General features: G+C 37.3%; 1 protein-coding gene across 3 annotated transcripts in view; it reads left to right on the top strand.

Annotated features, from left to right (window-relative positions):
* CDC42BPA (CDC42 binding protein kinase alpha) overlaps nucleotides 1–17,432 on the top strand; it is a 318,266-nt gene that overhangs the window by 199,198 nt on the left and 101,636 nt on the right. For 2 of the 3 annotated variants that reach the window (XM_042976800.1, XM_042976798.1), the window contains exons 13-14: nucleotides 2,593–2,835; nucleotides 3,088–3,198. In XM_042976800.1, coding sequence (XP_042832734.1) covers nucleotides 2,593–2,835; nucleotides 3,088–3,198 — 354 coding nt within the window. The remainder of the gene's footprint in view (nucleotides 1–2,592; nucleotides 2,836–3,087; nucleotides 3,199–17,432) is intronic. The other variant, XM_042976799.1, reaches the window with a different exon arrangement.

Below are 17,432 nucleotides of genomic sequence, written 5' to 3'. Positions count from 1 at the left end.
CTGTTGATATCTGTTCTTTGAAATCTGCTGAGACTTGTTTCATGGCCTAAACAGACTGTTCCATTTTCAAATGTTCACTATATGCCTGAAAAGAATGTGTGTTCCCAGTATTGGGTGCAAGCATCTATATATGAAGTTTGATAATCTCTATATTCAGTATTTTTTAACTGCTTGGTTTATCTATTAATGATTGTCAAGTCAAAATTTCTCATTATCATGATGTGTTCACCAATTTTTCTATGATGATTTTGCAATTTCTTTGTAATCTATTTTGAGTCTGTCCTATGGAATGCTATCGTAACCATTTTTAAAATGTACAGTTCAGCAGTGTAAATTATATTCATGTTGTTGTGCAACTAATCTCCAGAATTTTTCCATCTTGCATAATTTTTTCTTGAAATTTAATTGAGTTTTTGTTTGTTTTTGTTCCCACATTTCTCACTACTTGTTTTAACAGTTTCTAATGGTTGCTCTTGAATATTATCATGCATATTTAACAAAGTCTCAATTATTATCTCCCCCAAAATTTAAGGACCTCTAATTCTGTTACTTCTTTCCAACTGTTGTGTTATTTTTGACAGTATTTTACTTATATCCTTTCTGTTTACAAATGAGACATGTTTATAATACAGTCTTCTCTGCATATTTGCATTCATATTTATGTTCACAAGTGTCTTGGCCCTCCCATTTCTCTGTCATTAGACTTTGCTTTTTTTTTTTAATTTTATTTTTTATTTTTTAAAATTTACATCCAAATTAGTTAGCATATAGTGCAACAATGATTTCAGGGGTAGATTCCTTAGTGCCCCTTACCCATTTAGCCCGTCCCCCCTCCCACAACCCCTCCCGTAACCCTCAGTTTGTTCTCTATATTTATGAGTCTCTTCTGTTTTGTCCCCCTCCCTGTTTTTATATTATTTTTGTTTCCCTTCCCTTATGTTCATCTGTTTTGTCTCTTAAAAGCCTCGTATGAGTGAATTCATATGATTTTTGTCTTTCTGACTGACTAATTTCACTTAGCATAATACCCTCCAGTTCCATCCACGTAGTTGCAAATGGCAAGATTTCATTCTTTTTGATTGCCGAGTAATACTCCATTGTATATATATACCACATCTTCTTTATCCATTCATCCATCAATGGACATTTGGGCTCTTTCCATACTTTGGCTATTGTCGATAGTGCTGTTATAAACATAAGGGTGCATGTGTCCCTTCGAAACAGCACACCTGTATCCCGTGGATAAATGCCTAGTAGTGCAATTGCTGGGTCATAGGGTAGTTCTGTTTTTAGTTTTTTGAGAAACCTCCATACTGTTTTCTAGAGTGGCTGCCCCAGCTTGCATTCCCATAGACTTTGCTTTTAAAATTATTTTTCTTTTCCCTGAGATAAATCTTTAGAGGTTCCTATTTAGCACAGATCTGATGGTGATTCTATCCATTTTTGTTTATATGAATCTAATTATTTTAGCCTCATAGGTGAACAGGAATTTTTCTGGGTATACAGTTTTAATTACTTTTTTCACTCTTTCCATTTTCCCTGTTTCTGTTGCTACTTCTTAAGTGTCTGCTCTATCCTTTTGTTTTAGAGGGTAGAGGATAGAGGATTTGTCTTTTTTCACTAATTTCCTTTAAGGTCATTTGTTTTTATTTGGTGCTATGCAATTTTATTTTTTTTTAAGTTTCTGGGTTTGAGCCTTAACACTTTTTCTTGCTTCATAAATATAGAGCTTACTTTATTGGCAGATTCAGGTCTTTAGTTTTAACACTTGTATTTTTCCCATTTCTAAATGTTCTGTACAGTTGTTTATAAGTCTCCCTGGCCATTTTTAATAGTCTTTTGTCTTTAATAGTCTTTTGTCTTTCCAATTTTCATGATTTTTTTTTTCACTTTCTCAAACATTCCATTTTATGTTACCATTTGACAATTTGAATGTCTGAATCCCATTGGAGTTTATTATTATTGTTTCTGTTCTTTGCTTATGGTCGTTTGTTCTTTGGGTTTGGGAATCTGTGGTTGTGCGCTCATATTTGTGTGTTTTAAAAAACCTACGTTTCATCGGGGCTCTTTTCTCAAAAAGGATTTGCATTTCCTTTTGCCCGGAGGCCGGTGGTTGTCCGGACCTGAGTCTTCTTAAGCTCCTCTCCTCCCACTTTCATCCGGGGGTTTATTTAGCTTTCCTCCTTGCTTCTGGCCTAAGGCATAGTCTCCACATAAGAGCGTTCCTTGTTTTTTATCATTTGTAGTGATTCAATATAATGTTCAAACATCTCACAAGTATCCATTACATTTCACAAAATCTTTATTTTGACCATCACCTCTGGTATTCCTATACTCTTTGTTTGTAGAAACTAAGGTACTAGAAGGTTCGATCAGCTGTGCCATCGCAGTTAGCAGATGAGCGTAAGGAGCTGAGAACACGAACAGAGCACCACGCTGTTAATATCTGTTCAAAAGTAGTTGATTCCTTTTCATTTTGTCCTGAGATGAATAATTTTGGCTCTTCATGACTTCATGATGGCTGCTTTGAGGGCCAAAATTGGTCCCTAGGTTGCAGAATTGGTAACTTATATTCTTTTTACGAAACCGTAGGAACTAGTCCAGGCTAGTGAGCGATTAAAAAACCAGTCCAAAGAGCTGAAAGACGCACACTGTCAGAGGAAACTGGCCATGCAGGAATTCATGGAGATCAATGAGCGGCTAACAGAGTTGCACACCCAAAAACAGAAACTTGCTCGCCATGTCCGAGATAAGGAAGAAGAGGTGGACCTAGTGATGCAAAAAGTTGAAAGCTTAAGGCAAGAACTGCGCAGGACAGAGAGAGCCAAGAAAGAGGTTAGTAGTCAGGCAGATTGTCCAGTGCCCAGGGGGTAGTGATTAAAGCTGCTTTTTCAGATGAGTGAAATGATGTGTATATCACACTTGAATTCTTAAAAACAGTTTTCTTGTTGGATAATTTTACTTAACGTGAACTTCAACATTTGAGTTATCTTCTTGTGACAAGGTAAATTCCCATGGGGGAAAAAGCATTTTACTGGAAAAAACAGGTATAACCATGAAATCCGCTTTGTTCATTTTATTTTAAAGCTGGAAGTTCATTCAGAAGCTGTGGCTGCTGAAGCATCTAAAGACAGGAAATTGCGTGAACAGAGCGAGCACTATTCTAAGCAACTGGAAAATGAATTGGAGGGACTAAAGGTATCGTTTGATTTCACATTTGCGAAGTTGAATTAATTTTCTTCTCTTTAGGCTTAACAGGAGTGTTAGTTTATGTTCTCTCTTTGACGTGGGGTAAAAACTAGCTCTCCTTCAAACCTAACATTCGTAATTCTCCTTCTTACTAGTAGAGGCTGACATAGACTTCCCCAGCATTCTGGAAGGAAAGGGAAGGTTGTGCTTAGTGGGGAGAAGAAATCTATGGGGAAAGAGTTAAAATATTTGTGCACACGTGGACAAGATGCACTGGTAATCTGCATGGGGGCACCGTCACATACCCAGATCCTCGATCTTGTAAATGACTGAGGAGAGCCTCAGGGTAGCTCTGCATGTACTCCTGTGAGGGGGGATCAGACGATAATGGGCATGGGTTAACACATCCGAGCGAGGGAAATCCTTGTGCCAGCTCTCAAGTTGGACTGCTTGGTTTTAAGTCCTAGCCTTATCTGTTACTAGCCATGTGATACTGGACAAAACATTTCATCTCTTTGGACCTAGGTTTTCTTATCTGTAAAACCCTATCTCATTGGTTTTATGTTAGGAGTCCATACATATTATCTGTAAAGTGCTCAGTAACTATTAGCTGTGATAATAGCGTTAGGTATGCCACAGTGAGAGAATTGGGATTAAATGGACATCCTGTTTCTACAACGCTAAATGATAATCTGAATGATGTCTGCTTTTTCTTCACTCTAACCTTGGAGCAGTCTCCTGTGTTGTCTGCCAACCCTCCCCTACACCCTCTCCTTGCATAACCATGCACAGTCTAGTCTCACTCATCTGGCAGACATAAGAATCAAGTTGAATGTCATCTCAGGAAGTTTATGCCACTGTGGGATTCTGTTAATAACTTTAGCATAGCTTTTTTTGTATTTATCCACAAAATGTCTCCTTGCCTAAACTGTGACCTAGCTTATTGAAAAACATACAAGTATAGTATTAACTTGGCTCGATGCCACATGTTTAATACTTGTTTGATAAATGTGTTAAATCCATGAACGAATGACACGGTACACTTGGTCAGAATTTTTTCTCTGATGGTTAGAGATCAGTGGTTGCAAATAAGATTTCTCTGTTGTAAACGTAAATATAAATTCTAGATTTTATTTCTTGTTCAGAGATTGGTTTATTTTTCTTTTTGTGATTCATCATGATTGCACAGTCTTGGTTAGCTTTTCAAACTAGAGATGTTTCTTCTATATAGTTACGCTTCTGGAACAGGATTAGTGTATAGAAGGTATTACATTACTGTCTCAAATAATTTTCAGTCAGGGACTCTTTTGTTTCCGGCATGTAGGTGATTGGGTAACAAACAAGAATCATAAAGACTGGAAGTATCTTAGAGATTATTTGCATTTGAGGAAATTAAGACCCAGGAGAGTTAAGGATTATGTGTCATAAGTGATAAAGTGATAAACCTGGATTTTCAAGGGGTGCCTGGGTGGCTCGGTTAAGCGTCTAACTTCGGGTCAGGTTATGATCTCACGATTTATGAGTTTGAGCCCCACATCGGGCTCTGTGCTGACAGCTCGGAGCCTGGAGCCTGCTTTGGATTCTGTGTCTCCCTCTCTCTGTCCCTCACCCACTCACACTCTCTGTTTCTCTCTGTCTCTCTCTCAAAAACAATAAACGTTAACAAAATTTTTAACCTGGATTTTCTAACTCAGTGTCGTGTTCTATCCACTAGTCTGCTCTTTATTGTTTTCTGTAGTAAACACTGCTGCACTGAGAACTTTGAATCACATGTATTTACCTGTTGATCAAACTCTCATAATCTCTTGTATCATTTATAAATTTGGGATAATCATAAATCTCCCCAGTATATAAGCTAATGCATTTAAAATTATTTCCCTAGGGCCTGGCAGAAAGTAAAGGCTCAGTAAGTGTTGGCTGTGATTATTCTCATACTGTCTTTCCTTGAGGGTATTTAAAATTGGAATTTCTTGGTTTAATTTCTTGTAAACCTATTTTGAATTGGTTTTGAAACCTATTTTGGCCATTCTAAAAGGGTGTAGGAATCTTCAGTTCATTAGGAACACTTTTCAATAGAATGGAAGGGAGAAATAATTCTTGAATAACAGAAAATTCAATACCCCATTTCCAATAATGCATAGAACATACAGACAGAAGATACCTAAGGATACAGAGGTCTTGAGCAACGCTATAACCAACTAAACCTAACAAACATGTATAGAACCTTCTACTCAACACAGCAGAATACACATTCTTCTCAAGTGCACATGGTATATTCTCCAGGATAGACCGGATGTTAGGCACAAAACAAGTCTCAAAAATGTAAGAAGACTGAAATCATACAAAGTGTCTTCTCCAACCACAATGGAATGAAGATAAAAATCAGTAACATAAGGAAAATTGGAATGTTAATAAATATGTGGAAATAAAACAAGATGCTCTTTACCAGTGGATCAAAGAAGAAATCAAGGGCAATTAGAAAACACCTAGCGAGGAATCCTATGAAAACACCATACTGACCACACAATGCAGTATGGCAGTGCTCAGAGGGAAATTTATGGCCATAAGTAACTACGTTAAAAAAAAAAAAGGATCTTAAATCAGTTACCTAATTTAATATCTTACGGAATCAGAAGAAGAGCAAAAGAAACTCAAAGCTAGAAGGAAGAAAATAATAAAGATTAGAGAGGAGTTAATTAAATGAAAATAGAAAAATAATAAGATTGAATGAAACCAAAGTTGATTTTTTCAAAGATCAATAAAATTGACAAACCTTTAGCTAGAAGCATACAAATTACTTAAAGTGTCTCAAAAAACAAAACAAAACAACAACAACAAAACCCAGAGCATCTCAACAGACATATAACAAGTGGAGAGATGGAATCAATAAGAAGAAATCTCCTGACAAAGAAAAGTCCCGGGCCAGAGGCTTTCAGTGAATTGAATCCAACATTTAAAGAAGCATGAACACCAATCCCTCTTAAACTCTTCCAAGTTTACAAGAGTAGAGAGTACTTCTCAACTCATCCTCCTATAAGGTCAGCATTACCCTGATACCAAAGCCATATTAAAAACATTACAAGAAAAAAAAAAAAGAAAGAAAACATTACAAGAAAAGAAAATTACAGACCAGTGTTCCTAATGAACATAGATGTATATAAATCCTCAACAAAATGCTAGCAAACCAAGTCCAAAATGATATTAAAAGGATTATGCACCATGACAAATGGTTTTACTTCAGGAATCCAAGGGTAGTTCAGTTAAGAAAATAAATCACATTAATAGAACCTGAGTGGGGGGAATGATCATCTTAATTGAAGCACATTAAGTCATTTCACAAAATCCAACATCCTTTCATGAATAAAGCTCCCAGAAAACTAGGACTAGGAGGGAATGTATTCACACGATGGAAGACATTTATGAAAAGCCCACAGTTAACATCATTCTCAATGTTGAACAACCAAGAACTTTGTCCCTAACATTAGGAATGAGACAAGGATGCCCATTTTAACCACTACTATGTAAATTATACTGGAGTCTCTAGCCAGAGGAATTAGACAAGAAAAAGAAAAGGCATCCAAACTGGAATGGAAAAAAGAAAGAAAGAAAAAAAACCACTCTCTCTGTTCATAGATCATATGATCCTATATATTAAAATATTCAAAAAAATGCTACTAGTTTTTAGCCCAGCATATATGATGCTTGGAAGACACTATGTTTGAACAAGTTAAAAGCTGAATGAATCAAAAAAATCAACAACTCTTCTTATACTTGCAAGAGAGGTGACATCACAGGATAAGCCGCTGCTCTTACATTTGGAGATGTGGACAGGTAAATACAGAGAACCACAATTTACCAGAACAGAAACCTTTGTAGGAATCAGTGCCAGTGTATGGAAACCTGTACTGTAACTGAAAGATCGTTGGAGGTTCGGTGTGGACAAGTCTAAGAGATAAAATCTCCAGAGAACATAGTCATTGGCAGGATCCCACACTTTTGTGAGTTTTACTTCCTGGACCTTGACCGGGTTCTCACAGTGAACATCAGAGAAGAGTCCCCTTATGCTAACAGTAGTGGGAACCATTTTGAAATATGCCAGAGCATCCTGTTCGTCTTAACATGGTCTGCTCTCTGGAGAAACTCTTCAACCAGAGCTTAACTTGCTGGAGTTTATCAGAGCCTAATGAACTTGAGAGAAGGAAAACATCCAATTCCAGCCTGCTCTGGTCATCCTGCCCAAACTAAGCGGGAGATAAAAGCTGACAGGGTTTACAGTGTATGGTCCAGAGGCACCAGCTCAATAAAAGACTGGTATCTAATCCTAGGACTGTAGAACACTTCCCCTCGCCCCACAGCTCACCACCACATTACTAAAAGCCTGTTTACAGCATTCCTTTATGCACAACATCGTGTGTGCCTATCAACAAAAAACTACAAGATATACTGAAAGGCAGAAAATACAGTTGGAAGAGATAGAGCAAGTATCAGAACCAGACTCAGACATGGCAGAGATGTTGAAATAGGAGACTGGGAGTTTAAAACTATGATTGATATGCTGAGGACTCTAGTGGGTAAAGTAGAGAGCATGGAAGAATACATGAACAAGGTAAAAACAGAGATGGAAATTCTAAGAATCAAAAAGAAATGCTAGACATAAAAAATACTGTAACAAATTAACAATGTCTTGGGATGCTGGCTGGCTCAGTTTGAAGAGCATGTAAACTCCTGATGTTGGGGTCATGAATACAAGCCCCACGCTGGGTGTAGAGATTACTAAAAATAAATAAATAAATTTAAAAAAAAAAAGCCTCTACTACAAAGCTGTAATCACCAAGATGGTATGGTATTAGCACAAAAACGGACACATAGACCAATGGAATAGAATAGAGAACGTAGAATTGGACCCACAAACGTATGGCCAGCTAATCTTTGGCAAAACATGAAAGAGCATCCAACGGAAAAAAGACAGTCTCTTTAGCAAATGGTGCTGGGAGAACTGGACGGCAACATGCAGAAGAATAAAACTAGACCACTTTCTTATACACAGAGGTAAACTTAAAATGGATGAAAGACCTGAATGTGAGACAGGAAATCTTCAAAATCCTAGAGGAGAAAGCAGGCCACAACCTCTTTGACCTCCGCTGCAGCAATTTCTTAACACATCTCCAAAGGCAAGGGAATTAAAAGCAAAAAGGAACTATTGGGACCTCATCAAGATAAAAGGCTTCTGCACTGCAAAGGAAACAATCAACAAAACTAAAAGGCAACTGACAGAATGGGAAAAGATATTTGTAAATGACATATCGGATAAAAGGCTAGTATCCAAAATCTATAAAGAACTTACCAAACTCAACACCTGAAAAACAAATAATCCAGTGAAGAAATGGGCAGAAGACATGAATAGACACTTTTCCAAAGAAGACATCCAGATGGCCAACCGACACATGAAAAGATGCTCAATGTCCCTCATCATCAGGGAAGTACAAAGCCACACTGAGCTGTCACCTCACTCTGGTCAGAGTGGCTAAAATCAACAACTCAGGAAACTACAGATGCTGGTGAGGATGTGGAGAAAGGGGAACCCTCTTGCATTGTTGGTGGGAATACAAACTGGTGCAACTGCTCTGGTAAACAGTGTGGCGATTCCTCAAAAAACTAAAATTAGAGCTACCCTATGACCCAGCAATAGCACTACTAGGAATTTACCCAAGGAATACAGAAGTGCTGATGCACAGGGGCATGTGTACCCCAGTGTTATAGCAGCATCTTCAACAATAGCCAAATTATGGAAAGAGACTAAATGTCCATCAACTGACAAATGGATAAAGATGTGGTTTATATATAACAACAGGATACTACTTGGCATTGAGAAAGAATGAAATCTGGCCATTTGTAGCAACGTGGATGGAACTGGAGGGTATCATGCTCAGTGACAGAAGTCAGTCAGAGAAGGACAGATACCATATGTTTTCACTCATATGTGGATCTTGAGAAACTGAACAGAAGACCATGGGGGAAGGAAGGGGGAAAAATAGTTACAGAAAGGGAGGGAGGCAAACCATAAGAGACTCTTAAATACAGAGAACAAACTGAGGGTTGATGGGGGTGTTGGGGGAGAGAGGAAAGTGGGTGATGGGCATTGAGGAGGGCGCTTGTTGGGATGAGCACTGGGTTTTGTATACAAGCCAGTTAGACAATAAATTATATTCATTAAAAAAAAGAAACAAAAATAATCTTTAATGGGCATAGCTGAGGAAAGACTCTGAGCGTGAGGATATCTAAATAGAAACTGACCGAACTGGAAGGCGGAGAGAAAAACAGTGGAAAAAAACACCACCAGAAGAGACTATGCAAGTGCTGTGGAACAACTATAAAAGTTGTGACACGTCCAATGGGACTATCAGAATGAGAAGAAAGAGGAACAGCAGAAATATTTGAAACAACAGTGACTGAGAACTTCCCCAAATTAGTATCAGACACCAAACCCCAGATCCAGGAAGCTCAGAGAATACCAAGCAGGATAAATGCCCAAAGAACTACACCTAGAGATACCATTTTCAAAGGACAGAAAGTCAAAATAAAGAAAAATCCTAAAAGCCAGAGCAAACAAAACAAAACAAAACAAAAAAACACACTACCTTATCTGTAGAGGATGTAAGACAAGGATTACAGTTGACTTCTCAGAAACCCATGCAAACAAGATGAGAGTGGAGTGAAATATTTAAAGTGTTGCGAGAAAAAACCTAGAATTCTGTACCCTATGAAATTACCCTTCAAAAGTGAAAGAAAAATAAGGACTTTCTAGTCAAAATTTTAAGGAATTTGTTGCCAGTAAACCTCCTTGCAAGAAATGTTAAAAGGAGTTATCTGGAGAGAAGGAAAATTACATAGGTCAGAAACTTGTATTTACATAAAGGAAAAGCATCAGAGGGGCGCCTGGGTGGCTGTCGGTCAAGCATCCAACTTCAGCTCAGCTCATGATCTCACAGTTGGTGAGTTCGAGGCCTGTGTCAGGCTTTGCGTTGACATCACCGAGCCTGCTTCGGATTCTCTGTCTCCCTCTCTCTCAAAAATATTTTTTTAATGTTTATTTATTTTTGAGATAGACAGAGTGTGAGCGGAGGTGGGGCAGAGAGAGAGGGAGACACAGAATCCAAAGCAGCCCCCCAGGCTCCGAGCTGTCAGCACAGAGCCCGACGCGGGGCTCGAACCGTGAGATCATGACCTGAACTGAAGTTGGACACTTAACTGACGGAGCCACCCAGGTGCCCCTCAAAAATAAATATTAAAAAAAGTTAAAGATAAAGCATCAGAGAAGGAATAAGGTAAAATAAATTTAAAATTTTATTTTTCTTAATCTAATACTTAAAAATAATAATGTGTTTGATTTTATGTGCATACACACATGCTTCTATATGCTTGTATAAAACTGAAATGAATGAAAACAATGATCTAGAGGATAGGAGGGAGGAATTGGGATTATTTCATTTTAAAGTATTTGCACTACGCGTGAAGTGGTAGAATATATTTTGAAAACAGACTTGAACTGGTTGTAAATAGATATTGCAAACTATAGCACAATCACTAAAAAGGAAGTGTAACATATCCCCAGAGCAGAGAGAAAATGGGATCATATAAATCACTTGATTAAAACCAAGACAGAAGAGGAGTAGAAGACAAAAATAGGAATAAAGAACACGGACAATAAATAGAAAAACAGTAGCAAATATAGTAGATATTAATCCAAAAATATCAATAATCACTTAGAATGTCAATGGCCTAAGTACACCAGTTACAAAAGAGATTGTGGGGTGCCTAGATGGCTCAGTCAGTTAAGCATCTGACTTCAGCTCAGGTCGTGATCTTGCAGCTCATGAGTTCGAGCCCTGTTGTTGGGCTCTGTGCTGACAGCTCAGAGCCTGGAGCCTGCTTCAGATTCTGTGTCTCCCTCTCTCTCTGTCCCTCACCCACTCATGTTCTCTCTCTCTCTCTCTCTCTCTCAAAAATAAACATTAAAAAATTTTTGGAATAAATAAAAAACCCCAGAGATTGTGTCAGATAGGATAAAAATATCAAACTATATATTGTCTATAAGAAGCTCACTTTAAATATAGAAGCAGATATAGATTAAAAGTAAATGGATGGAGAAAGATATACCATGCTAACACCAATTAAAAGAAAGTGGGAGTAGCTATATTAATTTCAAAGTGTAGTTCAGAGTAACAAAAGTTTTTAGGAATAAAAAGGGCATCGGATAACGATAAAGGAATCAGTTCTCCAAGAAGACATAACAGGACTTAACATGTATGCGTATAACAAAGCAGCATCAAAATGCATGAAGCAAAAACTGTTAGCACTGCAAAGAAAAACAGATGACTATACTATTCTACTTGGAAACTTCAACACCCCTGTTGCAGAAATGAACAAGTCCAGGAGATGTAAAGTCAGTAAGGCCATGGATGAACTCAACACCATGATCAATCATTAAGGCAGCTGCCTTATGCCAGCTAACATTATACTTATTGCTGAGAAACTTGACACTTTTTCACTAAGATCCAGAGCATGGTGAAGATGTACCTTTCACCACTGCCTCTCAGTGTTGTATTGGACATCCTAGCTAATGCAGTAAGACAAGAAGGCAAAATAAGAGGTATATGGATTGTGAAAGAAGATGTAAAACTGTCTGTTCAGAGGTGACATGATCGTCTATACAGAGAATGAAAAACATTGACGAAAGAACTGGAACTAATTAGACATAGGAAGGTTGCAGGATACAAGATTAATACACAAAAGCCAATTGCTTTCCTATACAACAGCCTTGAACAAGTGGAAACTGAAATTTGAAGCTCAACACTATTAATAATAATGCCCACAAAAGTGAAATATTTAGGTACAAATTTAATAAAATGTGCATTAGAGCTACATGGGGAAAACTATAAAACTCTGATAAAAGAAATAACTAGATAAATGGAGAGACATTCCATTTTGTGGATAAGAAGATTCAGTATCATGAAGATGTAAGTTCTTCCCATCTTGGTCTGTAGATTTAATGCATTCCCAGTCAAAACCCCAACTAGTCCTTTTGTGGATATCATCAAACTAAACCTAAGGTTTGTTTAGAGACAAAAGACCTAGAATAGCCAGCACCGTATTGAAGGAAAAGAATACGGTTGGAAGACTGACTGCCTGACTTCAAGACTTACTATAAACATGCAGTAATCAAGACACTGAATGAATATTCATAGGAGTCATTTTTAACAAAGGAGGAAGGGCAATACAGTGGAGTAAAGATTGTCTCTTCAACAGATAGTGCTGAACAACTAGACATCCACATAGTGAATGAATGAATGAATGAAACTTACAACCTTTACAAAAACCAACTCGAAATGGATCGCAGACCTAAATGTAAAACCTAAAACTAAAACACTTCTGGAAGATAACATAGGAGAAGACCTACATGACCTTTGGTAGGACAGTGACTTCTTACATACAGCACCAAAGACACAATCCGTGAAATAAAGACTTGATACGCTAGACTTAATTGAAATTAAAATTTTCTGGGGTGCCTGGGTGGCTCAGTCGGGTAAACATCCGATCCGACCTCGGTTCAAGTCATGATCTCACAGCTCATGAGTTCGAGCCCTGCATCAGGTTCTGTCTCTCTCTCTCTTTCCAAAACAAATAAACATTTAAAAAACTAAATAAAAAAAAAAAAAAGAAATTAAAATTTTCTGCTCTGCAAAAGACTGTCATGCAAAATATAGAGAAAACTTTTAAGACTTAGTAAGTAGACAACAGATGACCCCAGGGTTGCAAAACCAATCTTCAGTAATTAGCTGTGTGCCTGTAAGTCAGCAATGAACAATCCACAAAGGAAATTGTGAAAGCAATTTCAATTATAATAGCAGCTAAAAGAATAAAGTTCCTTAGAATAAATTTGACCAAGAAAGTTAAAGACTTGTGTACTGAAAATTACAAAACATTGCTGAAAGATATTAAAGGAGACATAGTAAATGGAAAGACATACTACGTTTATGGATAGGATGACTTAATATTGTTTAGATGTCATTGTTACCCAAAGCGATGTACAGGTTCATTACAGTTGCTAGTGAAGTTCCAATAGCCCTTTCTGCAGAAATGGAAAATAGAATCCTAAAATTCATATAGAATTTCAGGTGGCCCCAAGTAGCCAAACAATCATGAGAAAGAAAAATGGAATTGGAGAACTCAAACTTCCCAGTTTCAGAACTTACTACAAAGTTACAGTAACAAAAAGCGTGTGGTACTGGCCTAAGAATAGAAACACAGGCCACTGGAATAGCATGAAGAGTGGAGAAATGAACTGCTGCCTCTATGGCCATGTGCTTTTTGACATCGTACTAAATCTATTCAATCTATTCAATTTATGTGCCAAGACAACTGTATTTCTGCATGCAAAGAAATTTGGATCCCTAGCTCTTGCTGTATAAAACAATTTATTCAAAATGGATCAACCTAAATATAAGAGCTACAGCCATAAAACTCTTGAGGAAAACACTGGGGTAACTGTTCATGACCATGGCATGGACTCTTAGATATGACACTGAAAACCTAAGCAAAAAAAAAAAAAAAAAAAAAAAAAAAAAAAAAATCGATAAATTGGACTTTATCAAAATAAAAACTTGTATGCATTACATCAAAGGACATTTTTAAAGGAATGAAAGAAATCATCTGCAAATTAAGTAGGAGTTTGATATCCAGAATATATAAACGAATCCTACAGTTGAACAACAAAAAGCAAATTACTCAGTCAAAACATGGGCAGGGGCATCTGGGTGGCTCAGTCGGTTGAGCATCCGACTTTGGCTCAGGTCATGATCTCACGGTTTGTGAGTTCGAGCCCCATGTCAGGCTCTATGCTGACAGCTCAGAGCCTGGAGCCTGCTTCTGACTGTGTGTCTCCTCTCTGCCCCTCCCATGCTCATGCGTTCTCTCTCTCTCTCTCTCTCTCAAAAATAAATAAACATTTAAAAAAAAAGGGCAAATAACTTGAATAGACATTTCTCCAAAGAAGATATTTTAATAGCCCATAAGCCCATGAAAAGACGTTCAACATCTTGAAGTTAAAAACCTCAAGATACCACTCCATACCTACTAGGATGGCTAAAATAGGGGGTTAAAAAGAAGCGAAACGGGTGTTTGCAAGCATGTTAAAAGTTTGGTGGTTCCTCAGAAAGGGAAACATAGAGTTAGCCATATGACCCAACAATTCACCTCCTACGTACTGTACCCTAAAGAATTGCAAGAGGGACTCAGACAGGTAGTTTTACACCAGTGTTCTTTGAAACATTATTACAGTAGCCAAAAGGTGGAAACAATCAAGTGTCCATCAACAGATGGACAGAAGCAAATGTATTTATATACAATGGAATATCATTCAGCCATCAAAAGGGAGGACTCTTGATATATGCTCCAGCGTGGATGAACCTTGAGCACATTATGCTAAGTGAGAGATGCCAGACCAAAAAGAACAAATACTGTATGACTCTACTTGTGTGAAGTATCTAGAATAGGCAAATTCATTGAGATAAAAAGTAGAATTGAGGTTACCAGGGGCTGGGTAGAGTGGGTAATGGGGAATTATTCTTTAGTGGTTTTAGTGGTTGTAGAGAATTTCTCTTTGGGATATTGAAAAAGTTTGTGGTCATGGTTGCACAACATTCTGAATGTAACACCTACTGAACTCTGTGCTTAAAATGGTTAAAATGGCAGAACTTTACGGGCTGTGTGTTTCACCGCTAACGCAATATCCATAAGCCATTGAATTGTACACTTTAAATGGGATGGTATGTGAATAGTAGCTCAATCAGGCTGTTAAAAAAAAATACTTTTCAGTTGTTGTGACCATATGCTACAAGAGCTTTTCACCCTGTTGTGTTAGTTTGCTGGGGCTGCCACAGATCACCACAAACTGGGTGGCCTCAAAAACCGGAACTTATTGTCCCAATTATCGCAACTAGATGCCCGAAAGCAGTGCTGGTGGGGTGGTGATAGTTTGCGTTCCTTGGTTTACGTATCACCTGGATCTCTGCCTTCTTTCTGTGTGCAAGATTGTGAGTCCAGATTTCTTTTTATAAGGACACAGTTATATTGGAATAGGGCCCATCCTAATGATCTCATTTTAAGTCAGTTACCTCTGTAAAGACCCTACTTTTATTTTTTTTCCAACATTATTGAGATACGATTGACGAATACAAATTGTGTATACTTAAGGTATAAAATGTGATATTTAGGTATACGTATACATTGTGAAATATGTACCACAACGAGCTGATTAACATAGCCTCACTTATCTTTGTTTTTTTTTTTTTTTAGTCTGAGAACAGTTAAGATCCATCCTCTTAGAAATTTCCAGTATACGATACAGTATTGTTAACTGTGTTCACCCTGCTTCACGTCAGATCTCCAGAACTTATTCATCCTACATGTGTGAAATTTCTGTACCCTTTGACCCACATTTCCCCATTCCCTCACTGTCCCAGCCATGGACAACCACCATTAGATTGCACATAGGTCAGATCAGACGGTATTTGAGACCATATTTTAAAATATCATATTCTGAGATACTAGTGGTGGTTAGTGCCTTAACATGAGTTTTGGAAGGACACAATTCAACCTTTAACACATGGATTTTTCACTTGAAAGTACAACACAAGCCTTTACACTCGTTACGTAACTATCACAAACAATCTTCACGATTATGGAAACATATCCAGTCGTTCAATCCTCTGCTATTAAATACTTATCTTTCACTATTGCAGTATTACCATGAACGCTTTTGTGCCCTGCTTTTTAAAATATTATATCTTAGAACGGATACCTAGAAATGAAATTGTCAAATCACTTCGAGGCACTTGATACGGGCCACAAATTGTTGCAAGTATAAGAGGCATTTCTTGCTTTATTAGTAGATTGTTTATTAATCACTTTTTCTTTGTGAATTATTGCTTTAAGTCATTTGCCTTTTTAATTTTATAGTCTGAATTTTTCTCTTTCAATTCATATAAACCCTATGCATAGCAAGAAAGCATATTTCTTAGTTTTTCCACAACTATTTATTAATTTATCATTTGCCCTTTAATTTTGGTCTTGTTTCCTTTTCAAATTACAGGAGATTTGTTCTCATTTTCCTCAATGTTTCTTTTATTGCTTCAAAGCTTGGCTTATCCTTTGTTCACAGTTTGTTAAGCATGTAATTCTGCCTTTTCCTGCACGTTTCTATTGGGTCTAAAAATATTTAACTCGGCGCCTGGGTGGCTCAGTCGATTAAGCGTCCGACTTCGGCTCAGGTCATGATCTCATGGTTCGTGAGTTCGAGCCCCTTATTGGGCTCTGCACTGACAGCTTAGAGCCTGGAGCCTACTTCAGATTCTGTGTCTCCCTCTCTCTCTCTGCCCCTCCCCTGCTCATGTTCTGTCTGTCTCTCTCAAAAATAAATAAAACTTTTAAAAATAAGATTTATATAGTATGTTTTAATATCTGAAAAGAACATTCTTCTCTCTCCCTCTTTACTCCTTTTTTCCTCCAGGATTTTCTTTGGCATTTTTCCAAGTGTATTTTTCCTATGTACTGGGAACTTTTGTCTCCACCTGCCACCCCTGCGTCATTTCCTGTATTTAATTTTTTAATTATATTTACAAGGAATATAATATGATAAATATTAAGTACATATGCATTTAATCTTTTCTTTCATGTCGTTGGTATTTTTCTATATTGTTTCAAGTCTTCTTTAAGGTCTGTTATAAAGACTTGTCCTTTCTTCATGTAATATTCAGATAAATTACTCACTATTGTTATTCCTCACGTGTGTGTATTCGTTTCTGATCATTTTTGTTTGATTGTTTTTAAAACAGTGAAATTTTTTGCTTTGTTTTATTCTTGCTCATTCCACTCTCCAGAAGTACTGCTGATTTGTGTTTATCTTACATGCAGTTGCTTTACTCAGCTTTAGCAGTTCTGCCACTTTTTAATGGATTTATTTACATTTTCTGGGCGAACGATTATATGGAAATTATAGTGGTTTTATCACTTTCCTTTCTAATAATTTCTTGTGACTGTTGCACACGTTCCTTGGTCAAACAGAGTATTTAAAAACTACTACATAAGAGATCATGGAAGGCACCCTTTCCGTTATTATTATTTCTAAATCTTTGTATTTCTGGTGCTTCACCAGTAGGTATTACTTTGTCTGATAGCTGAAAAGG

This window comes from Panthera tigris, chromosome F3, assembly GCF_018350195.1.
Source record: "Panthera tigris isolate Pti1 chromosome F3, P.tigris_Pti1_mat1.1, whole genome shotgun sequence".
NCBI classification, from domain to species: domain Eukaryota; kingdom Metazoa; phylum Chordata; class Mammalia; order Carnivora; family Felidae; genus Panthera; species Panthera tigris.
This window is presented reverse-complemented; position numbering and strand designations above follow the sequence as displayed.